Below are 26,081 nucleotides of genomic sequence, written 5' to 3'. Positions count from 1 at the left end.
AGGATACCAGTTGTGATTAGAAAACTTTGGATGAGGGAAAACAAATGTTTAACCACAAAATGGACTAGATGATGAGGAAGCATGAGTATGAGTTAGATATGTTGTGTGATGACCACCAAAAGAAGAACAAGTATCATCTGGAGCATGTTGTGAATTATATGCATTAATTGAAGGACGTTGCTATTAGTCTTGAAAGTTTTCTGGTCCAGTAAAACTGCGACCAAATCGATAATATCACTTGTCAACCAGATGACCAAGTCTACCACACAAATAACATTGAGTTATACTACAGTTAGGAGAGTGACCTCTACCTCTACCACCTCCATAGCCTCTAGAAAAATAACTTCTGCCTCCTGAATAATTACCATGAAAAGCATTATAATTTCCTCTACCACAAAAATTAGAATTGTAATTCCCAAAATAATTGCCTTGATCAAGATTAGATCTTGGACTTCCAAAAAGATAAAAATTGTATTATTAATAAAAAAAAAAGCAATTGGAGAAGAATTTAAAGTCTTATAATGTCTTTTCAATCATTGGTTTTTGAGCCATTAGTAAAGCTTCAACTTCATCAATAGAAAAACCTTCTGATCTTGTTGTTAAAGAAATGATAAAGACATCAATCTCAGATGTTAAGCCATCTAAAATTGCATCAACGTGTTCTTTTCAGAAAGCACATCTCCAACAGATGCTAGAGCATCAATTATAGCTTTTATCTTAGACAAGTATTCATTTGCAAGTAAATATCCTTTCTTAATGTCTTGAAGCTCAGCCTTGAACTGGCTAACTTTTGCATGAGTTTGGGAAGCAAAATACTACTGAAGTTTGTGCCAAATCTGAAAATAATTCTCACACAGAAATAAAAGAAAGAATTCAGGACATTAGTAATTGATCTTGTTGTCCCTATTCTTTAAATTCAGTTGAAACGTTGCTAGTTACTACATCTTGAGTTGTATCAAACTTTGGAGGTGTTTCACTAGAGGAAATGCATCGCTGCAAACCATGGCCTTAAATGGCAGAAACAACTTGTTTCTAGATCAAAAAATTTCTTAATATCAAGCTTCACAAACAAAGAATGTGTGAAACTAACCAGAGCAAAACGTCAAGAAGAAATTGAAGATACTTGAGGCTCTTTACTTGTACTTTCCATGGAATGATCAATTTGCAGCTATGATACCATGATGAAAATCAGACAAGAAAAAAACCTTAAGAAAGAGGGAATTGAAAGAATCTAACTAGAGAAATATAAAATTGTTTGTTGTTATTGAACTGACCAATAATGAGTTGAATGTTATGATTACAATATATTACCCTAACTAATCAATTTCTAACCATTAATAACAAGACAAGCATCCTCTTTAACTAACAACACTGGCAAAATAACTAACACAAGCTTAAGCACTCCTAACACTTCTTGATTTTTAATACTTTTAATAGTTTAATATTAAATATTATAACAAATTTTAAAAATTCTAATAGAGTTAGACTTCTAGAGCTAGACATGTACTTAATAAACTATTAATAATATTATCATTAAATTAAATTAATGAATGACTTAAGTAACTCAATTAATTATTAATTTATGTTATTAATGTTCCCCTTCACACTTTTCTATATGTTATTATTAATTTAGTCATCTGGTTGACCAACAACCAAAAGGAAAACCGAGGGATATATGTAATGAAACCAAATCTTGCATACATTTTAGCTTAATTTAACCTTAGTTATACTCCTAAGTCACCGTTATAAATATTCTTATGTATATTCTCATATTGCTTCTCATACTTGGGCATATTGTAATCTATATATAGAGCATTCTCTATACATTTCAATCATCATCTAATATATAAAATCTTTTCTTCATTACATTTATCAAACACGATTGATGTTCTAGCGCTTGTGACTGACTAAAAAATATATATTTTGGTTCTATTGGCAAGTATAAGGAAAAAATTGCCCTTTAAACCGTGTAAACTGTACATGAAGATGGAATTTTAATAAAAAATTAAGACTCTTTGTTTCATAAAAACTAAGTTATCGATGGAAGGTATTTTTCATGTAGAATTGCTATTTCTAAGGTTTGATTATGACACTTATAAATAATTTCTTTTAGATTTTGACATGAAATTTTAATCACTTTGTACTTTTTATCTATACAATTATTGTTCAAGAATTCTAATATTTAAAATTTTATTATCATCATTTTTTTCCGAAATTTTTACAATCATTAGTAATGTTTTTATACATGTCCTTTAATTAGAAGAATAGTGCTGATTTCAAATTTCTTTTATTACTTTTTCTTAGTTCAATTATTTTAATTTCTTTTCTTTTATTACTTCTTCACCATTTACTATTTACTTTGGTAGGGGGTGAGTTACATCGCCAATTTATAACAGAAAAGTATCAAATCTTTAATTTGTAACTAAATCATTGCGAACTCTTAATTTTAATAATACAACGGTGAATGTTTTAGGCACACCTAGTGGGTAAATTACATATATAGTCACTAAACTTTGCACTTTGTAAAAATGTATCAAATATTTGATTTATTACAAAAAGGTACCGCTTATATATTTTTTAAAATTAAAATTTTAGTACCATTTATTATAAAGTATAAAGTTCGGTAACCACCCATGTAATTTTTCATCATATTTACTGAAAAAACTCATCAATATTATTAAAAAAAAACTTCAGTAACCATTTAGTTATAAATTGAAGGTTTGATATATTTTTATTTAGTGACTATAAATGTAATTTATCCTTTTGTTAGGCTTTGTTTAAGATTCAAATTATTTAATCTTAAAACAATCAAGAAATTTTTAATGTTTTGAGATGGTAATTTTATCACTTTGACTTTTTTTTTATATGTCAAAAAAAAGAGAAATATAGAGGGATTTGTGATAGTAACCCTTGGTGACATGACTATATAGATTCTCCTCCATTATAAAATGTTCATAGAGTCATAGCTAACTTGGACATGATCTAAGTTTGTTACTGCAATACTAACCTCGAGGCTAGGCAAGGAGATTCAACTAAAAAACTGTTCCTCCCAAGATTCAAATCCATAATCTTGAGCCACTTGGTGAAAGCCATCCAATCACGAAACTAGCACCCTAGGTGGGATCATTTTGATTTGTTCATACATTTTATTAATGTATTTATCTTATCTTTGTAGTTGTTAGGTTTTTGCTTCTTAACAATATAATAAAAGAGTTTTAGTATTTAATTGAGGTGATTGATGAAATTGAAAAACTGGTCTAAAACTATAAAATCAAATTGATAAGATAGGTTAATTGAACCAATAGTTTTCGTTTTAGTTTTTTAAAAATTATTAGTTTTCAATTTCGGTTTTCTATCTAAAAAGACCAATGATTTAGTTAACCGTTCGAGAATATTTATTTTACAATATTGAAATAATTAGATAAAATTGTTAAAAATTATAATCAGAATTTAATTGGTAATTAGACCAATTATAAATGCTTTTTATTCTGACCATTTTTGTTAAAATTAAAAGAATAATAATTAAAATCACCAGATGTCGTTATCTTTTTAGCTTCATCTTTTAGGCCTACTGGTGTAAAAAGAAATCTAAACTTTATAGCATTTTTACCATTATGTTCATTTTTTAAAGCTTTGGTCAATTTAGCCAAAAACAAAGCGATATGACAATTTAGGTCAATTGACTAGACTGCTCAAAACTTGTTGTGTTTAATTTAACCTGATATGACACTAACTAGTGTTAGTATTTTAAGTGTGTAGGCACATACAATAAAGCGTAACAAAGTTGGTTGGTTTTCTTAATCTAAATTAAATGTTCATATTAATAAAAAAAATTACTAAACCTAAAATCAATTTTGTAAATAGATTAGGAATGAAAAACTTTAATTTTACTAATGTCTGGTAAAGATAATGAGTTTAGTTGTCAACGGACAAAAGAGGTGTCATGTGGATCCTTTCGTATTTTACACACTAATATTAGTGTGTTTCATGTTTAGGCAATTAATCAAAATTGTCAAAAGAACCGAACATAATACTCAATTTATACAATAGGGTCTATTTTATATAGCTTATGTTTATTTGTTATTACTTTTCCATTTTTTATCAATTAGTATTTTAGACCAATGCACGATCACATATAAAGATAACATGTGTAATTGAGATTTATGCACATGGAGTTCAGCTTGAAATGTAAAGAAACACCACTAGAGAAAACAAGTGCATGGAGCCATCGTCCAGTCATAAGTTGACCCTTCAGACATGATTAGAACTTGCAGAAAATATATATGAATCAGCCAAAACTTAAAAGGATATTGCTTACCGGTTAGGATTCAAGCGATCTGCAATTGCTGAGCAAGCAATGGACTGAAATTATATAAAAGGTTTTAGAAGTTAGAAATTTAATTAAATAGAAAATAATATTAAATATTAAAATAGTAAATTTTTTTTTACTCAAAAGTATATTGATAAGATATAAATATATTTTTTTATTTTAATTAAGATTTTAAATTTGAATTTTAGATACACCACTGTATTAAATTTTTTAATTACATTCGACGGAAGATGATCATAGTATTTTATCACCCGCAACATGGCTTAAATTATTAGATAAATTAATTTTTTTCTTAAAAGAGCCACTTGTATTAAGCTCAAAAGAAAATGAGGCAGTGCAGGTCAACATGGAAGAGAACCTTGATTTATGGATTAAGGAAGTGGACCATAACGCTATAACTTGGCTAGCTGGACTTCTTATTAAAGTCAAGATCACGTCTGGAGTAAATAAAATTTCAATAAATATTTTAATATTTTGATTTCTTTTCACTTGAGGAAAGAAGGAAAGGAAAAAAGAGTTGGAGAAGACATTATGAAAATGGAGAAAGAATAAAAGAGAAAAGCATAGCAGCATTATTAGCACTTGTCACTCTCTGTGTGTGTATTCTGATTTTTCACATGACAGTGTTCCTCCTCTTTTCATAGTGCTCTCTGCCTTTCTTGATAAAGGTTTTCCTCTTATCTCAAATCTGTGTATATCTTATTACAGGTTTGGTTGATTGTGGATGTTGGGATCGCACTGTGTTTTCAGCTTTTAAAATTGGCATGGTGAGAAGAAGGATAGATGCATTCAAATCTTTAAATATGCTGAACTTTTATAAAAGCTTGAAATTCCAAGCATGAGTTTTTAGATTAAACACTTCAACAGAGTTTCTGTTGATCATATCTCTAGATATGGAAATATCAGATGTAAAATATGACCATGCATATCTCTTGTTAAAAAAGCATGTAGTTGCTCTTCAAGGTGCAACTTGGTTCCAACTATTTTATTTCTTTGCCCATATACCAGAAAAGGACGTGTAATAATAGACTTAAAAACAGCAGAATGTGCAGAACCAGTAGCCAAGAATAAGGAATTGCCAATTGTTTCTCCCTAAGCAGTACATGAATTACTACATTTCATTAGAGAAGAGCTCATGTGATAAAGGGTGGACAAATTGTTATCAGTTTGTAATTCAAGAAATTGAATGAAACATGAATTTCCTGTTTCTTTTCTTTTCGGTTTCTAGTTTCTGAACCCAACATGGTGCTAATGCAGAACATAAACGGAAGAGTCAAAGGAAGTGAATACAGAAGGCCACCATGGCCTCGATGGTAGTTGATCACCTGATTGGGATAATAGTATGTGCTCTGCATTGTTAGGAGGTATCCATAATGAACTTAAAAATGAACTAGAAAGCATGAAGGCTTTTCGACTGGATGCTGAGAGAAAACAGTTGAAGATGGAGGGAGAGAAGACGTGGGTGGCAAGTGTGAGGGAATCAAAAGGTGAATTTTTTGCTCTATTTTTTTGCTGAAATCAAAGAAAAGTGGAAGGTGGAAGTATAAAATAAAAATTCATTATGGTGATAAAAATTATAGAAAAATGAGTGAATAAAAACTATAATTAAGAAAAAATCCAATAAGTACAAAGAATTTCTTTCTCTAAATTCAAAATGGGTACTCATTTAAATCTTATAAGATTCATTTAAACTTTTATTGTTTGACGTGTTACGGTTATAGAGCCAAGTTTTGAAGAAAGAATCGTCCAAGAAAAACTAAAATCCTAATATCACGGGAGTAAATAAGAAAAAAGAAAAGAAAATCTCAAGACAAGAAAAAGTAAAAAATCAAAAAATAAAATCAAAAAACTGTAAAAATATAAATAAATAGAAACTATTAAAATTAACCGTATAAATATAAAATAGAAACAAAAAGCAGTGATGCCCCAAATCCTTTCAAATTTTTAATCGAATTGGCCATTTAGATTTAATTTAATTTTTTTAAAAAAATTTCTAAGGTGTAATTAAAAAAAAAAAAAAGATAGATGCTAAACAGATAGATACTAAATTGAATTTCAGTAAATAAGAATATAAAAAAAATGCTGTAAATTTGTGAAAAGATTAATATAGGTAATATAAAATTGTTTTATAATTAGCATCGGTCTAATCTATACATATAAGTTTCTTTTATTTAATAATTTACAAAGATGAAAGTAGTTCCCTGGCGTATTAGCTACTTAGCTAATTAACTTACATACCATTTATAATGTATATATATATATAAAGTAAGGTTAAGTCTTTTCATGAAATTTTGCTTTGCAATATTCTATAAAGTCATATCATATAAAATTTCACTAAGAATATGTGCATTTGATGTAGTTGTATATATATTAAATACTGATAATCAAATAAGATGACAATATTAAATGTATTATAATATTAAATAATAATAAAATAAAATGATATTGTTAAGTATTTATTAAAATAAAATGATAGCTAAATATAATAAAAGAATTGATGATTATATAATACCAATAATTTACTATATATCTATTATGTTTTTTATTATTTTTTATAATCATTAAATTTAAAGTTATTAAAGTCAAATAATAATAATATTAAGTGCTTATTAAAATAAATAATAGTTAAATATAATTATTTTTTATAATATAATATATTTATAATCAAAATAAGATATTTTAAATTAAAAATTTAGATTAAAAAATTATCAATAATTATATATTAGTACAAGCAAATTGCTGGTTTATAAAAAAAATACAAGCTATTATAGATGCACATTCTTGTATAATCATCTATCCAGATTTAACCACGCATGCACATAAAAAGAATGGATGATATATTTTATCTCTTTATTTTCATATTTTAGAAATACTGAATAAGAATAAATTACTGAAATTTAAATTTGGAATGTACACATTTTATGGAACTATATCACCAATTTTTTTGCATTAGATAAATAAATAAACTTAAAACTTTTAAATAAAGAAATGTTTAGATGATATGGCAAACGTTTCTTTTAGCTTAATTAAAATTTAAAATTTAAAATTTTTTAAAATAAATATTTTATAATTTACAAACCTATATAGTACGCTTTACATTATTAAATAAATAAAAATTTATTTCTTTACTCTCTTTTCTCTTATTATTCTTTATCTATATTTTTTTGTTTTGGTCATCGCTAATCATTTTTCAAATTCACAGTTGTCTCTTTTTTATTTATCTAAATCATTCCATTTTCATCGATTTATCTTTTCCTTTATTATTATTAGAATTTCTTGATTTCTCTTTTTATAGATTTTTTTTTTACTTTATTATAGTAATTTTGATTTCTTATATGAGGCTTTTGATTATATCATTTCTGGAATTTAAATTTTCTTTTATGAATGTAGTCATGGAATTTTATTGGGCTGCAATGGTGATAGTAAGAACTTTTTTGATAATGCTCTTGTAATCGGTTTCATTTAAAGACCAAAGAATCAATTTATGGTTTAAAATAACCATTGATAGGAATGAATAGATTGATGAGTTGCAAATTAAAAAAGTTTTATCAACACAATTGAAGGATAAGAATACAAATTTTTACTATTCAAGTGAGATTTTTCTTTAATACTTTTTTATTGTAGTAATTTTTATTCTTATTATTGATCAAGTTGTATTTTTTATTTTCCAATGAACAAACGATTCATTATTTCAGTAAAAGAAAAAGAACTTCTCATAATTTATTGTTTTTGTTTTTGTTTTTCTTTTTTTCCGAAGGTGGGCAAATAGGGCAAATTATATCATAGACCCGGGTACATACTGCTGTGTGTACTTGGGCCATTCAACACGTGCAGCGGATTGATAAGTTTTGTTTTGTAACACTAGTTTTTTGATTTAAGACTAGCGTATACACAGTAAATGATTTTTTTAAAATATTTTTTTATTTATTTGTTTTTTTAATTATATTTAGTTTTTTTTTATTTTTATATGATTTTATGAATAACAAAATAGTCATGTCCCTAGCTAGTTAATTATGAATTTGTTAATATAATTTTATATTTGATATTTGGCAAATTAATAATTTTATTAAGCATTAATTTTTAAAATTAACTTTATTTTACATTAAATATTAATTATGTTATTATTTAAAAAATTAATTTTTTTAATAATAGTTAATAGATTTTAATTTTTTATTATTTATTATAAAATACAATATTAAAAATAAAAATATACTCATATAATCATTTTTTCCTAATAATTATCGTCTTTAGCAATAAATCTATTTTTTAAAGTTATGAATGTATTATATTATATGAACCTCATATATATATATTTAATGAACTTATAGTTCGTTGATAATGAACATGTTGTTATTTAACCTGTATTAACTTATTTTTTTACACAGACGACATACTCATTACTTATAAAGTGTATATTCATCTATTACTAGTGCAGATTCATAAAATATAAACTTTAAATTCATTACTTATAAAGTATATATTCATCTGTTATTAGTTCAGGTTCATTACATGTAAATTTCAGATTCATTACTTATAAAGTGTATATTCATCTATTACTAGTGTTAGATTTATTAAACATTATTTTTTAGGTTCATTACCAATAAAGTGTATATTCATCTATTATTAGTGTCAAGTTCATAAACATAAACTTCATGTTCATTAAATATAAAGTGTATATTCATATGTTATTAGTTTAGGTTCATTAAACATACACTTTAGGTTCATTACTTATAAAGTGTATATTCATCTATTATTAGTGTCAGATTTATTAAACATAACTTTTAAGTTCCTTACCTATAAAGTGTATATTCATCTATTGTTAGTGTCAGATTTACTAAACATAAACTATATATTCATTAATTTTTATTGATAAACCTATCTTAATATATGAATATGTTTTTACTTAATTTATGAATTTATAGCATATATATATATGATGAGCCTATAACATATGAATCTACAAATTATTTTATAAATTTAAATTATAATGGTGAGGTTTAGAATTAAATTAACAAAAAATGATTAAAATAAAATTATTTATATTTTTAAAAAATATAAAATTACTTTTGTCTATGTTTATATTTAATTATGTTGATTACAATTTTTTAATTTTAATATATAGTATTTTTATACTAGAATATTATTAAAAAAATAAATTGATGTGAAAATAACTATAAAATATACTAAAATAAAAATAAAAATATAATAATAAAATTATTAGTAGTATTTAATATAAAATGAGAAGTTGGAATATATCAAAAGAGTTATTTTAGAGTATAATAATTTACGTGTCTTGTAATGAATTTAGATTTGTAGTGTTAGTTTGTTTATTTAATTTAATTAATTAGATATTTAATTATATTACAACCCTAATTTTATAATTACAAAAGCGCTTAACTTAATTAATTATTAACACGGAGCGTGAGTTTAGCTCTCAGGCACATGATGCATCATATATCCGGGTGCAGGATATATCAATCCGGCGAATGGTGGAGTAAATGTAATAAGAGAGGGTCTTTTCATTAACTCTCACCATTATTCGATCAATTCCACAATAAGTATTTCTTTGTTTTTCCAGTAGACAGTAGTTCATGATCCATATGCCAAACCAGCCTATTGTTTAAACCTACTGCCATATTTGCAGGCGTTGTCTCGGTGCTGGGGGTTTGGACCCTTGGTTTTAGGGGTTAAGGTAGTAAAATAAAGCAGCCATAGCTGGCTTCGTCTGCCACCCAAAAGAGGAATCGAAAATCCCATCTCTTCATTAATTTATGGAGTTTTCTTTGGTAATTAAATTGAGTTTTTCCATTGTGGGAAGGTGCTTTCTAGCAACTCAGTAACGTGCTATTTCTTGCTAAAAAATATAGTATCCATGTCAGGGAAGAATAACTCTTTATTACAAGTCAAATTCATCTATAGTTCAGGATATGTTACTTTCCTTGATTATTCAAGCTTAAATTATTTATTTCATGTCTGATTACGTATATGTGTATATATACCATGTCTGGATTAGCAATTAGCAGTTAGCAATTAGCAAAGCGTAGTTTCAGGTTAAGAATATGGCCAAGTGGCTGCCTCTTTACATGTCATTTCTATGCTGGTGCTTAGCCAGTCCTGCTACTTGCTCGCAAAATGTGACTGATCAGCTTGCGTTGTTATCTTTCAAACAAGCTATAGAACAAGACCCTTATCAAATCTTGAGTTTTTGGAATGAATCCGAGCACTACTGCCTCTGGCCTGGTATTTCTTGCAGTTCCCGATATCCTGGCAGGGTTTCTGCCTTGCGTCTCAGTTCGCAAGGCTTAGTAGGAACGCTGTCGCCTCATATTGGTAATCTCTCCTTTCTTAGAGTTATTGACTTGCAAGACAATAGCTTCTATGGCCAAATCCCGCCAGAGATTGGTCGTCTTCAACACCTGGCGGTTTTAGCACTCACCACGAATTTCTTTGTTGGGGATATACCAACAAACTTGTCTAATTGCTCCAAGCTTGAGCTTCTTTATCTTCCCAACAACAAGCTCACCGGAAAAATACCTGCTGAATTTGGCTCTTTGTCGAAACTTTTAGTTCTAAGCTTGGAAGCAAATAAACTGTCAGGTACTATTCCTCCTTCCGTTGGTAATATCTCATCTCTTGAAGAATTATTTCTGCTAGCAAATCACTTGCAAGGACAGCTTCCAGACGAACTCTCCAGACTTCACAAGCTATTTAAATTTCAGATTTCTGACAACAATCTGACTGGTGAGATTCCTCGTCATCTTTATAACATCTCCAGCATGGAAACATTTGAGATATATTCTAACCAGTTCAGGGGGACAATCCCCTCCGATATAGGCCTCACTCTTCCCAGGTTGTCTAACTTTGCAGTTGCATTTAACAGGTTTACTGGGTCAATCCCTGTTACATTAACAAATGCTTCTGTTCTTCGAAATTTTGCATTTAACTCAAATCAGTTTACTGGTTCAATTCCAAAAGATTTTGGAAAGATGCCACTTCTTCGATATGTTATATTTTCGCATAATCTGCTACAAGGTGACATAAGTTTCATTGATTCTCTAACTAATTGCTCTAGTTTAGAGCAAATAAGTATTGCAGGAAATTTCCTCAACGGACCCATTCCAAAATCCATAGGCAATCTCTCTACACGCATGATTTATCTAGCTCTGGAAGAAAATAATTTACAAAATTCCATTCCCCTGGGTCTTGGAAATCTTGTTAACTTGAGATTCTTGTATCTTAGCTCGAATTTTCTCTCTGGTTCAATTCCTATTAGTTTTGGGAATTTTCAAAAGTTGCAACTTTTAAATTTGCATAATAACAACTTGACAGGGATAATTCCATCTACATTAGGTAATTTACATCTCCTGACTTATCTTAACCTGAGTTCCAACAATCTACATGGAATAATACCTTCAAGTCTTGGAAAATGCAGTAGCTTGATTGAGTTAGATCTCTCTAACAATAATCTTAATGGCTCCATACCCCCTCAAGTTCTCAGCCTTCCTTCACTTTCAATAGCACTGCGTTTATCAGGCAATAAATTTGTTGGTTCTATTCCATCAGAAGTGGGTTTGCTTCAAGGTCTATCGCAGCTGGACTTATCCGACAATCGGTTATCTGGCAAAATTCCAAGCAGTATTGGCAAGTGTTTGAAAATAGAACTACTTTACCTAAAGGGTAATTCATTTGATGGAGATATCCCTCAGGCTTTGACCGCTTTGCGTGGTCTTAGAGAGCTGGATATTTCACGTAACAACTTTTCCGGGAAAATACCAGATTCTTTGGTTACACAACTTAATGGGTTGTACCTTTTGAATCTGTCTTACAACACGTTGGAAGGAGAAGTTCCAAAACATGGAATCTTCTTGAATGCAAGTGCAGTTTCATTGTCAGGAAACAGTCATCTCTGTGGAGGCACTGCAGAATTGAAGCTTCCTTCTTGTGTCTTCCCCAAATCAAAGAAGAATAAGCTCTCTTCTGCACTGAAAGTGTCAATCTCCGTGGTCAGTGCTGCAGTATGTTTGGTTCTGCTGGTGGGTTTCGTTATTTTCCAGTACAGGAGAAGAATGTCTAGAAGGAAAGATGCTACTGTGCCATCAATCAAGCACCAGTTCATGAGACTATCTTATGCAGAACTTGCCAAAGCGACTGATGGATTCTCTCCACTCAATGTAATTGGCTCTGGTCACTACAGTTCTGTATACAAAGGAATTCTTGATCAAACAGGAGTAGAAATAGCTGTAAAAGTGGTAAACTTGCAACAGAGAGGAGCATCAAGTAGTTTCATGTCAGAATGCAAAGCTCTTAGAACCGTTAGGCATCGGAATCTGATGAAGCTACTGAGTGCATGTTCTAGCATCGACTTTCAAGGGAATGATTTCAAAGCTCTGGTGTACGAATTCATGCCTAATGGTAGCCTGGAGAAATGGTTGCATATTGAAAATGCATGGGAAGATGAGCAACAAATCAAAGAATCAAGAAATCTGAAACTAATACAGAGGTTGAACATTGCTATTGATATTGCTTCTGCAATCGAGTATCTTCACAGTGGCTGCCCATCAACAATCATACATGGTGATCTAAAGCCAAGTAATGTTCTTCTTGATGATGAGATGACTGCCCATGTCGGAGATTTCGGCTTGGCAAAGATTATTTCTACAATGTCTGGTGGGGCTCAATTGCACCAAAGTGGTTCTGCAGCAATAAAAGGAACTATCGGCTATGTTGCTCCAGGTACAATCTAATGCTTGGAAATCAAGTTTATTAACTTTGAATTTTATTATTTTATTTACTCTTGATATTAAATTGGCCTAATTATAAATTAAACCCAGAACTTATATTTTTTTTAATAATTTTATTCAATTATTTTAAAATTTTAAAATAAATACTCCGTGGTTGATCGTGATTACACTGATGCTTGTATGTGCTATGCGTCCAATATTAACTTTATTTATATATAATTTTTTTTCTTAATTCTGCCGGTACATTTTGTTTTGTTTCCCATCCTAGTGATAATTTTTTAAGTTTCATAATAAAAGATTTAATGTATACTTACTAAAAGAATAATAATTGTGAATAAAAAATTTTGTTTTGTTTCCCATCCTGGTGATAATTTTTTAAGTTTCATAATAAAAGATTTAATGTAAGAAGTTGATTATACTTACTAAAAGAATAATAATTGTGAATAAAAAATTATTCTAGACTTGATAATATGACTATTAAAAATCTCATACATGTGCGTTTTTTCACATAATTTTATATCTAAATGTAACAAATTTTTTATTAACTCACTGAAATTTTATGTTAGTAAGCATAATTGACTTTAAATATGAAGTCAAAAGACAATTAACTTATATTTTAATTTTCTATCTAATTTACCCAATAATTTGTCAAAAATAGCCAATTCATCTCAATTAAAATATTTAATCTATCAAAAAATTTTATTTTGTTCCTTGAACTTTATACTAAATATCAAGTGGTATAAAAAATAAATTTTTGTTAAAATTATTTAATTTTAATATAATTTAATTCTATTATAAAATAAAAATAATTAAATAATATTATCAAAATCATATAAGATTATGCTTTTATAAACTAGAGTAAAACTTGACATTTCAGTAATATTTAATCTTAATTTTGGTTTCCTTTATAATGTATCTAACTTAAAATTTCTTACTCTAGATTTTTTTTAAAATGTTTTAAATTTTTTAAAATTTAATATGCTTTTAGATAGATTTTACATTTATAATTAAAAAATTTAAAAAAATTATAAAAGCAGAAATAAAAACAACTCCTAAAATATTAGATCTTATAAAAAAATTTCCAAATACATGAATAAATTATGGAATAGTATTAGCCATTCTCGTTACTTAGCTTCAACAAAAAACTTTTTTCAAAATATTAGTAATATTTTATTTGCGTTCAATCATATTATAAAATATTAAGTAATATATTTACATAATTGGCTTTTTAGATTTGAATAAAAAATTAATTAATGAGTTTATATCTCAAAAACTAAAAAAAATAAATTTTTATAATATATTTACATAATTAAAGGGCAGTTAATATAAGCTAAATATTGTTGAAGGACTTAGCTGTAAGTTAATTTATCCTTTCATTAATATTACACGTTCTCCAATTCGTCCTTTACTTATATTCATAAAATAAAATTTTAATGCAATGTATTTGTATCTTACATTTTATGTATAGATTGCTCTTTTCTCTTGATAAAAAATTATTTGAGATCAATTTTACATACTAAATTAATTTTTATTTATAGAAAATATAAAATAAATGACTGTGTAGAATTTGATCTCTTATGAAATTAAAACAAAGACTATAGCTTAAATTTTTTTATCAATTATTAATTTATTATTTATGCGTTTTGCGGTTTAATCCTCGTTATTATTAAAAAATAATATAATATAATTTATTATCATAAATATATTTTAGAAATAAAATGTAATTTGACTATTAATTTTATTTTACGGGTCTAATTTAATTATTTTTTAAATTTATAAAATTTTAGTCCAAATATCTGTATATTTATCTCAAATTAATCATATTTTGAAAAAGATGACTCTCTCTTGAAAATAAAAAATAATTAGAAAAATTATAATATTATTTAAAACTATTTTAGAATTTTAATACAATTAATATAATTTAGCAATAAGTAGTTATTACTACAATTATTTTTATCAAAATTACTCTCATCTCTACCGTCCTCGGAACCACTATTAATGTAATTGTCTCATTCACCGTCATTATTAAAAAAAATAGTAAAAACACTATAACAATATTTATTCTTTTATTATATTTGTTTAAATATCAATATAATATTTTTAAATTAAATAATTTAACATAAAAAATTAATTTTTTTATTTTTTATTATATTACCCTCTTTATAGGAAATGTTGTCACTCAATCTCTCATTTTTATAAAAAATAAGACTAAATTAAATTAAATATGTAACAATTTGGTTTAAAATATCTACATTTTTTTAAAAAAGTTAAATTGAACTCCAACAATAAAATTAATAGCTAAATTAGACTTTATTTTTATTTTTTATAATAAAATATAATAATAATTTTTTATATTAATGTTATCAAAAGTATTACTCTTTTCTACATAAATATATTAAATTGTTTTGTTATTATATTATATATATAGCCGAATTAATAATCTCACGCGGATCGAATTGCGGGTCTCTATCGCATTAAACAGAACTATCTATCGATGCGACCCACACGTTTTTTAGTCTAATAATTCAAAATTTCTAAATAAATTTTTTGACCTTGACTGACCCACGCGTTTTCTTCTCCTGTCTTCTTTCCTTAACCATATACCATTCTGCAATTTACTGAGCAACAGTTTATTTCTCAAAATGGCTTCGAGTTCTTCTTCTTCTTCTTCTTCTTCTTCTGTTACTACAAAAACAAGCTTCGATGTCTTTCTTAGTTTTCGAGGTGCTGACACCCGCGATAATTTTACGAGCCATCTTTATGGTGCCTTGTGTAGAGAAAAAATTCAGACTTTCATAGACGATAATTTGAATAGAGGGGAAGAGATAGAACCATCTCTGATGCAAGTGATTGAAGAGTCTGAAATTTCAGTGGTCATTTTCTCAAAAGGGTATGCGTCTTCGCCATGGTGTTTGGATGAATTAATGAAGATTCTTGAGTGCAGAAAAACAATGCAGCGTATGGTTTTACCAGTTTTCTACCATGTGGATCCATCTGATGTTGAAGAACCGTCTGGTGACTTTGGAGATGCATTTCAGAAGCTTGAAGAAAAGTACAAGACGAGTATGCCCAACTGGAGATTTGCTTTGAAGGAGGCCACCACTCTGTCCGGATGGGATTCTAAGAACCACAGGTAAGTGTTTAGTAAAAGAACACATTCTACAGGATCTTAAAGTATCAGTATTACAAGTTTCATTTCATATATAAGTCTACAATGCTTTGAGACAAACAAAAGAAATGGTCTTCTTCTGATCTGTTTAGGTACTGAAATATATGATCTCCAAAGAACCTCTTTGCCATCTTAATTTGGATCATAGTTGAGACAAGAAAAAATAGCATGAAATCAAATCGTTAGCAGACTCTATATTACTAAAGTAAGACTCTACACCAGTGGGTTTATTTATTAGTTATTACTTAAATGTTAACAAAATCTTTTGTTAATCAAATAGAAGTGATATTTGATAACTTTTAATAAAAATAAAAGGAAGTGTTAAAAAAAAAAAATCGTTGTAAAACTCAATAGTAACTATTAGCTAGTTTTGTAATTTTTAATAAAAAATATTAAACTTTTGATTTGTACCTAAATGCTTTCTAAATTATAATTTAAATACACGATCATCAAATTTTATAATTAATAAAAAGGTATCAAATTTTTGATTTGTTAAGTAAAAAAGTACTGCCCATATATTTTGTAAAATTAAATTTTGGTACTTTTTTATTATAAAATATAAAATTTAGTACCCGTTTATATAATTTATCATCACATTTTCTAAAAAAAACTCGATATTATTAAAATTAGAATTCAGTAATTATTTATTTATAAATTAATAATTTAGCATGTTTTTATTACAAAATAAAACATTTATCTTCATTAATAAAATCTCTTTCTCTTCTCATTTTCCTTCTCTTTTTCTTATTATCTTTTTGAATTTTGTAGTCTATATTTAAAATATACTTTTTATTTTTGGTCGATTGCCAGGCCTGATTCCACTTTAGTTGAGGTAGTTGTCAAAGATGTCAAAGACATTTTAAGCAAAATGCATCAGATGTCTTCCACTGATTCTGGTGGCTTTGTTGGAATTGAATCTCACATTGAAAAAATTGAATCCTTATTAAGCATCGGACCGGAAGCTGTTCGCTTTGTAGGAGTTTGGGGCATGGGTGGAATCGGTAAGTCAACTTGTGCTGAACTTGTATACCATCGCATCTCCAATAAATTTGACGGTACTTGCTTTTTAGCAAATGTTAGAGAAAACTTTGAAAAGGAAAAGGATGATCCGATTCCTTTACTAGAAAAAGTTATTTCTCGAATTTTGAAGGATGAAAAGGTAAAAATCGAAACTCCTAATATGCTGCCCGAATCAATTAAACGTAGGCTTCAAAGAATGAAGGTTCTAATTGTTCTCGATGATGTCAATGAGGCAAGACAAATGGAGTATTTAGTTGGCAATGGCAATTGGTTTGCTTCTGGAAGTAGGATCATTATAACAAGCAGAGACGAACATGTTCTTAAGCACAAAGTTAACGAACTACGACTGTACAGGGTTGGAGGATTATCTGAAGTTGATGCACTCCAATTATTTAGTTTGAATGCTTTCGAGCAAAAATACCCCCTATTAGATTATCTAAACTTGTCTAAAAGAGCAATACGTTATGCTAATGGTCTTCCATTAGCTCTAAAAGTCTTGGGTTCCCATTTGTGTAAAAGGTCTAAAGAACAATGGGAATTAGCATTGGAGAATCTACCAAAATCTCGGGACGTGCAGAAGAATATCCTGGGAATTTTAGAAATTAGTTATGAGGAGCTAGAAAAGAGTCAGAAGGACATATTTCTAGATATAGCTTGTTTCTTCAAAGGAGAGGAGAAAGATCGGGTGGAAAGTATTCTAAATGGTTGTGGTTTGAATGCAAGTTGGGGAATAACTCGTCTAGTGGAGAAATGCCTCGTAGATATTGTGAATAATAAATTACAGATGCATGATTTGATACAGGAAATGGGTCGAAATATTGGTAAGCGAAATCTTAGCAGAATATATTGGGAATCAAGTCCAGAGGAGCTGTTGAATATATTCGCTGCTAATGAGGTGAGACATAAAACTTCTCATTCATATTATAAGCTGCAAACAAAGTTGATATCATTTTCCAAAAAATAGAGTAAAAAAATTTGTTTATTTTGAATATATATATATATATATATATATATATATCTAAAATATAAATAACAATAGAGGTTTTCTTTCTATTTTTGAAAAGATTTTAACAAAGGTATTAAGTCGTTTTCATTTTGAAAGAGTAAATTTTATCATATTTTCCATCATCCTCTCTCTCTCTCAACCACACTACACAAATCAACATTATCGAAATTAAGATACATCTAAGATTTTAAAAGACACGTAAATAATTAAGAATTTAATTGATAAATAGCCTTATTGTTTGTCACTATGCATGATTTATTCTTCTTCATTAATTGATTTTCAGGGAAATAAGACAATTGAAGGCATATTCTTAGATTTTTGTAGATTTAGAGGAAATGTCAACGAGACTTTTCCGCAAGCCTTTTCAGCAATGGACAATTTAAGAATACTCAGGACTTTCAATTATTATCTTTATAATTTTCAATGCGATATTCAATGTCTTCCCAATAGGTTGAGTTTCCTCGATTGGAAATATTATCCCTGGGAATCTTTGCCGTCTAATTTTACAGGGGAAAACCTTGTGGAATTAAATATGTCCCGCAGTCGACTTGAACGACTTTGGAATGGAAATGAGGTATGTTTCTCATTTTCTACTGATCAATACTAAAATAAATAAATAAATATTAACGTGTACTTAATTTGAGTTTTTTTTTTTAAATTTTCATATGCAGTGTCCTCAAAAGTTAAAAAGACTTAACCTCTCTTACTCTGAGCACTTGAAAAGACTTCCTAATCTACCAGCAGCTACAAACTTGGAGTATATAAATCTAAATGGCTGTCACAGTTTGGTTGAGATTCCTTCATCCATTCAGTATCTCCACAATCTTAATGAACTTATCCTATCAGGTTGTGTAGAGCTACAAACCGTGCCAAGTCTAGTTCATTTAGAATCTCTCGAGAATCTTGATATCTCTGGTTGCCTTAATTTGAAGAGTCCGCCAGCGGTTCCAAGAGGCATAAAAATATTAAGACTAGACGACTGTAGATTTGGATTAGAAGTGCAAGAGTGGTCCGCATCTCTTGAATTGCTCGACAATCTTCAAGAGTTATCGATGATAAGATGCGAGAACCTATTCAGCCTTCCCAGTCTCGTGCGTTTGGAGTCTCTCAGACATCTTAATCTGTCCGGATGCTCAGGTTTGAAGATGCTTCCAGATATTCCAAGAGGTATAGAAAACTTGCACTTAGATTCTACTGGATTGGCGGAGTGGTCTCCATCTATTCTATTTCTCAACAATCTTAAAATGTTATCTACTGCCTATTGCATGGATCTGAGAAGTCTTCCGAGCAAAATTGAATTGAATTCTATCGAGAAACTTAATCTTGCAGGCTGTCGGAATCTGAATAAGTTTCCAGAGATCAATGCAATCAGTCTACAAATATTAATATTAGTTTGGAGTACAATAGAAGAATTGCCCTCCTCAATCGGTTGCCTCTCTTCACTAGTTCATTTAGATTTAAGGGGATGTAGGATGCTTGAAAGCCTCCCAAATAGCATTTGTGAGTTGAGCTCCTTAAAGGAGCTAATACTAGATGCGAGTGGAATAAAAGAATTGCCCTCCTCAATTGGTTGCCTCTCTTCACTTGTTGAATTGAATTTAAGGAGATGTAAGATGCTTGAAAGCCTCCCAAACAACATTTGTGAGTTAAGCTCCTTAAAGGAGCTAATACTAGATGCGAGTGGAATAAAAGAATTGCCCTCCTCAATCGGTTGCCTCTCTTCACTTGTTAAATTGAATTTAAGGGGATGTAAGATGCTTGAAAGCCTCCCAAACAGCATCTGTGAGTTGAGCTCCTTAAAGGAGCTAATACTAAATGACACCGGAATAGAAGAATTGCCCTCCTCAATCGGTTGCCTCTCTTCACTTGTTAAATTGGATTTAAGGGGATGTAAGATGCTTGAAAGCCTCCCAAACAGCATCTGTGAGTTGAGCTCCTTAAAGGAGCTAATACTAAATGACACCGGAATAGAAGAATTGCCCTCCTCAATCGGTTGCCTCTCTTCACTTGTTAAATTGAATTTAAGGGGATGTAAGATGCTTGAAAGCCTCCCAAACAGCATCTGTGAGTTGAGCTCCTTAAAGGAGCTAATACTAAATGACACCGGAATACAAGAATTGCCCTCCTCAATCGGTTGCCTCTCTTCACTTATTGCATTGAATTTAAGGGGATGTAAGATGCTTGAAAGCCTCCCAAACAACATTTGTGAGTTGAACTCCTTAAAGGAGCTAAATCTAGATGAGAGTGGAATAGAAGAATTGCCCTCCTCAATCGGTTGCCTCTCTTCACTTATTGCATTGAATTTAAGGGGATGTAAGATGCTTGAAAGCCTCCCAAACAGCATTTGTGAGTTGAGCTCCTTAAAGGAGCTAAATCTAGATAGTTCTGCAATTATAACAATCCCTAGTGACATTGTCTCTTCATCATCATTAAAAGAATTGAGTCTAAACAACTGCAAGGGACTCCAAGGTCTGCCGAAGCTACCAGAAGGTTTAAGAGAACTCTTTGCAAAAAATTGTCTATCTCTGAAAACTGTAGAAAGATCACTTTTCAACATTGTAGAAAGATCAATGCTGAGAATTCAAATAGACATTGAGAGGGTAAGATCTAATATTCTCTCACTCTTCTTTCTATATTAAGATCTAATTCTCTTTTTACTGTTTCACGCAGTTTTTACTTGCTGACTATACTAGAGTTGTTTTTCCGGGAAGTGAAGTTCCAGAGCAGTTTCAGTGTCAAAGTGCAGGATCGTCAATATCTATTAAGCTCTCGCCACATTACAACAATAAGGCAGTTGGTTTTGCTATTTGTGCTGTTGGAGGAAAGGTTCCTACTTTGAAGGATAGGATTACATGTGATTGTCATGTCCAATATGATAATTGCAACCGAAGGAAAGTCACATATTACGTATCTGACATGTGTGGGACTGAATCGGATCACGTGTTCATTTGCAATGATCGGAACAGGATGTCTCTACTCAATGTCAATAAGTTATCGTTTAAGTTTGGCTGTGCTATGGGAAAATCAAAGATAAAAATGTGTGGAGTACACATGACATCGATTGCTCATTCGGTGAGTTTTAGTAAAATAATATATAATGCATAAATAAAATAGATGATTATTTTATTTATTTACGCAAAAGAGAGCATTTATTGGAGATCCTTACGATTTAGTTTGTGTATTCTAAAAAGTTCTGTTTTCTTCTATTTTTATTTAAAGTTTATTTAGGTTTGTTTATTTTGGCTATAATATCTATTTATATTATATTTAGTGAGAAATTTTTTTCTATAATGTTTCTGGATTCCAGATGTATGTTTTGATAATATGTGATTTTGATCTAAAAAGTTTATTTTATAATAATAATTATTATTATTAGATTCTATAGATGTTTATAAACAATTTTAGCTTTCGGAGACTATTTTAAAGTTCTTAAATCAAATTTTGATGAATGAAACAGAATATTAATTGCTACTGGACGTCCCATCAATTAAAGAAAATGCATATTTTGTTTTTTATTGATAATATTATTATGTTTAATAATTAGGGATACGAGTTCCCGCAATTTATATCTGATAATTCTGCCATTGATGAAGGTAAGAGCCACTATAGATTGCTAAAGCTATTTTATGCTTCATGCCTTCTTTCTGTTTTGCAATTTCCTTAGGGATACCAGTTCGCGCAATTTAGATCTGATATTTCTGCCATTAATGAAGGTAAGAGCCAATATAGATTGCTAAAGCTATTTTATGCTTCATGCATCCTTTCTGTTTTGCAATTTCCTTTTGTCATGAGTTCTTAAACTTTGTTAATTTCTGATAGCATGTCTTGCAACTAATTTCAGATGAAGAAGGGGAAGAATTCTTGATAGATTATGATCCTTCTTCCAATGCTCCAGGTAACAGTGACTACATTCAATATCAATTGCTAAAGTTATTTTGTTTTGTCATGAGTTTTTAAACTTTTGTAATTTCTGACAACAACCTATTTCAAACTTTGGCATATAGATGATATTATAACAGTTTCCACTTTCTTCATGTAATTAGTAATTTCCAAGATAAACAGAGAAATCGGGGAAGAGGAAGGGAATGAGAAGGACGCTGCTATAGTTCCTTCAAGTTCTTCATGTAAGTTTGCGTTCATAATGTAGAGCCTAAACTCATCAATGAGGGCATTACGCATGTTGATATAAAATAAAATTGTATTATTCAATGTGGTTTTGCTTTATGTACTGTATGCACTATTTATTGAATGCATTTCGCATTACTTAAAACAAATTTATTTACAACGGCTTAAAATTCTTTTACTGTGGACAGTTGCTAAAATTAAATGCTTGAGCCGAATGGGTACAACATCAGCAATAGTCCACAGATAAAAAAAACAACAAAAAACTAGACAATTGAAAATGATAGTAATTTTCAGAACCTCCTATTCTGAATGATATTATAACAGTTTCCACTTTCTTCATTTAATTAGTAATTTCCAAGATAAACAGAGAAATCAGGGAAGAGGAATCACAGCCTAAAAGAAAAGGATTTCTTCTCAAATGCTTGAAAGGAATGAGAAGGACGCTGCTTTAGTTCCTTCAAGTTCTTCATGTAAGTTTGCGTTCATACTGTGGAATCTAAACTCATCAATTTCGCTTTTAAAGTATTTCTTCATAATGAGGGCATTACACATGTTGATAAAATAAAATTGAATTATTCAATGTAGTTTTGCTTTATTTACTGTATGTATTATTTATTAAATACATTTCTCATTACTATTTAAAATTCTTTTACTGTGGACAGTTGCTAAAATTAAATGCTTGAGCTGTGTTAAGAGCGAATGGATCCAACATCAGCAATAGTCCACAGATAAGAAAAATAAAAATTAGACCATTGAAAATGATAGTAATTTTCAGAACCTCCTACTCTGAATGGTAAGATTTTATCCAGTGCCTTTGGGTCTTCACAGGTTAACAAAATAAATGTGAATTTGATTCCTTCTATTTTTGCCCTTACTTCAGTCTCTACTTCTTTTTCTTTGCTTCTAATATATTTCTTTCTAAGAATAATTCTTCTGCTCTTGTTGCAGCTTCCAATAAAGCAATAAAGGTAGGTGGTTGCACTGCCAACTTTTCACGAATCTCCAATCTCAAACCCCTCTCAAATCTATTTCTCTTCAGTTCATCAGTTGCCACTTCCTCTGGTGCATACCTAGATAACCTTGTAAATTGTAATTCATAGTCAGCAACAGACATCTCATTTTGTTTCAATTCAAGGAATTCAAGTTTCTTCCTCTCTTGATATATTGGTGGCATATACTTCATCTTGAACTCCTTTAAGAATTCTTCCCATGTCATTGTCAATGGTTGTGTTTGGCTACCTGGGACTGTCTCCCACCAGTTTCTAGCATCCTTAAGAAATAATGAGGTTGCATACCTCACTTTCATTTGGGTTGTCGGTTGGGTATTAAATTGTGTAAACACACCTTTAACAGACTTTAGCCATTCCTCTGCTACAATTGGATCAGTTGTCCCCTCAAACTCTTTCCCGCCATGCTTTCTTAACTTTCCAAAGTTTGCATCCAATGCAGGTACGTTTAGTGGAGGTGGTGGCTGTTGTTGAGCTAATCTTCTTAACTCTTCAGCTATTTGCTGAGCATACCCTTCAGCTTTTCCTTGTGACTGTTCATTTTCATGCATCTGTTCTTGTTCAATATGATGTGCATGAACTGACGAATGTGAACCTACTGGGCCAGTGGAGTGCTCATCCATGCCTATATCATTAACAAACTTCACAACAATAAATGGTTGTGCATAATTACTATATGCTTGCATGTTATGCTCTTAATCCCCTCTATTCCCATCAATTCAATCACACAAGCATTTAACATATTGGAACATATTAAAAATTCCAACTCACTTTAACATATCACAACACATACACACCTTCATATAACATAACATAAACACAAATATAAGTACTCAAACTTATGTCCCAATGGTCTAATCCCCGCTCTGATACCAAAAACTGTAACACCCCAACTCAAACTTCCCATTGAATAGCAATATATATATATATATATATCTTTATAAACATAATTTACTACTTAGTTACAATATACATTCATACAATTTAAGTGGCATGACATACTTAATATATATAAGAAATATTTATACAGTAGTTTAATTCACACAAGTTCCCAAAATGCCCCAAAGCTTTAGATAACTCCTCTGGCCCACCTGATAATATTGACTGATGCAAAAAGAGCAATGCACAGCTAAGGCTATCTACAACTGCACTAACCTGAAAAAAAAAAATTCTAAGGAATGAGCTAGCGACTCAATAAGCATTTAATTTACTAAACTATAGTATATTAGGCTAGAATTATCAAATCTTTATCAATACAGAAAATTATACCAACACTTAACTAACAATCACAAAATCAACCATTTCAGTTATTCTCATAAACATATAATTTCATCTCACGTAATGCAAATAATCTCAAATTCAACCAAGTCAAATAATTCAATTCCACATTATTTCTATCAAATTAGGATCGGATGACTCATCCTTACATTTCCTCACATTTTGAAATTTCAAGACCACTTGACAAGACTATCCGGCTCAGTCTTGCCATCTCACATACTCGGGTAGCTATCCGCTCAGCTTTCCCGATCACACAATATCCATACAAAAGTCATCAATCCTTAATCACAATCATTTCACTTCACAACACATCACAATCAATTCACTTCACAACACATCACAATCAATTCACTTTATAACAAGCCAAAAACATAACTAATATCAACTCAGTCAACCAAGAAATTATCAAGTAATCAAACAGCAGTCCCTACTCAATATACACAAAGTTTAGTCTATTAAATACTTACCAAAGTTATAGGATAACAAAGTAATCCTATTCTTTTCTCTTACCACTTCCTTGCCTTTGGATGAACCTATTCACATATTCAATACAAATACAATTCAATCACAAGGCATAAATATATATATATATTTACTATCAATAAAATATCACATTTCAACAAAATAACATATATTCTAGATATTAATATGATGCATGAGATGAATGACAACAAATCAACATATTTGTTGATGAAGGCAGCTTGTAGGTACTGACTTAGAAATTACACCAAAACTTATGTATAATTAATAAAAATCTCATATTTTCCAGAATTACACTTCCATTTTTATAGAAACCATAGCAGAAAGAATCACCTCAAAATCATTGGTATAGAAATAGTTATGGTATTTTCTATACAGCTGCTCAAATTTCTATCTAAACAGAACAGAAAAAAGTTTCCTATTAAATGACCAATCAAACGAATGAATTTTCTGATGAAACTCTCCAAATATAAAGTTAACATTCTAAAGTTTCTATAGACACTAATTTTACTCAATTTGGACTTTTCTAGCTCAAGTTGTGAAACACAAAATTAGCAACAAATTTCTGAATCCTAAGCCCGATTTCTGCTTAAAACAGTTTCGGGCAGGCCATATTAAGTTCAACATATCTCACGTTATACTCAACCAGAAATTATGAAATTTTCCAGACATATACTAAATATATAAATGAACAACTTTCATGTTTAACTCTCTTCTTGGTTCAGCCTCTAAATGCCTCAAAATGTCAGCACAAAAACCAGGTCACCTGCTGAACCAAAAACAGAGCAGCAGCAAAATCGAACCTCATAAGTTCCTACTCACTCAACAATCTGCAAAACCATTTTACAGAGATATTCTTGAGACATATACCTACAACTTTCATGTTTAAAAATTTTCGAGATAAAGCCTCTAAGGTCACGAAATC

General features: G+C 29.8%; 4 protein-coding genes across 7 annotated transcripts; 3 read left to right on the top strand and 1 right to left on the bottom strand.

Moving 5' to 3' along the window:
* Positions 1 to 10,389: 10,389 nt before the first annotated feature.
* Positions 10,390 to 12,404, top strand: LOC112535532 (LRR receptor-like serine/threonine-protein kinase EFR). The gene is made up of 2 exons (XM_048371262.1): positions 10,390 to 12,345; positions 12,390 to 12,404. Exons 1-2 carry the CDS (start codon positions 10,390 to 10,392, stop codon positions 12,402 to 12,404), a joined length of 1,971 nt encoding a protein of 656 aa, XP_048227219.1.
* Positions 12,405 to 12,415: 11 nt separating this feature from the next.
* Positions 12,416 to 13,074, top strand: LOC125369248 (probable LRR receptor-like serine/threonine-protein kinase At3g47570). The gene has a single exon (XM_048371261.1). The coding sequence runs from the start codon at positions 12,445 to 12,447 to the stop codon at positions 13,072 to 13,074; it is 630 nt and encodes a 209-aa protein (XP_048227218.1). The 5' UTR covers positions 12,416 to 12,444.
* Positions 13,075 to 15,651: 2,577 nt separating this feature from the next.
* Positions 15,652 to 23,553, top strand: LOC8282468 (disease resistance protein RUN1-like). 4 transcript variants are annotated; one of them, XR_007214767.1, is made up of 10 exons: positions 15,653 to 16,204; positions 17,051 to 18,155; positions 18,550 to 18,840; positions 18,938 to 20,866; positions 20,937 to 21,338; positions 21,931 to 21,979; positions 22,108 to 22,161; positions 22,310 to 22,390; positions 23,054 to 23,184; positions 23,340 to 23,553. XR_007214767.1 is itself a non-coding variant. In XM_048370885.1 (10 exons), the coding sequence occupies exons 1-9, from the start codon at positions 15,714 to 15,716 to the stop codon at positions 22,841 to 22,843; spliced, it is 4,506 nt and encodes a 1,501-aa protein (XP_048226842.1). In that variant the 5' UTR covers positions 15,653 to 15,713; the 3' UTR covers positions 22,844 to 22,861; positions 23,340 to 23,553. The 4 variants fall into 4 exon arrangements, 3 of the variants coding, with proteins under 3 accessions (XP_002523460.4, XP_048226842.1, XP_048226841.1); XM_048370885.1 differs by lacking the exon at positions 23,054 to 23,184 and adding an exon at positions 22,740 to 22,861; XM_048370884.1 differs by adding an exon at positions 22,740 to 22,861 and having other exon boundaries at positions 15,654 to 16,204; positions 23,054 to 23,553.
* Positions 23,121 to 24,547, bottom strand: LOC125369163. Its single transcript, XM_048370887.1, has 2 exons — positions 24,490 to 24,547; positions 23,121 to 24,023 (listed from the first exon to the last, which is right to left on the bottom strand). The coding sequence occupies exon 2, from the start codon at positions 24,019 to 24,021 to the stop codon at positions 23,275 to 23,277; it is 747 nt and encodes a 248-aa protein (XP_048226844.1). The 5' UTR covers positions 24,022 to 24,023; positions 24,490 to 24,547; the 3' UTR covers positions 23,121 to 23,274.
* Positions 24,548 to 26,081: the final 1,534 nt, after the last annotated feature.

The sequence above is a fragment of the Ricinus communis genome, chromosome 2, assembly GCF_019578655.1.
Source record: "Ricinus communis isolate WT05 ecotype wild-type chromosome 2, ASM1957865v1, whole genome shotgun sequence".
In the NCBI taxonomy this organism is placed as follows: Eukaryota; Viridiplantae; Streptophyta; class Magnoliopsida; order Malpighiales; family Euphorbiaceae; genus Ricinus; species Ricinus communis.
This window is presented reverse-complemented; position numbering and strand designations above follow the sequence as displayed.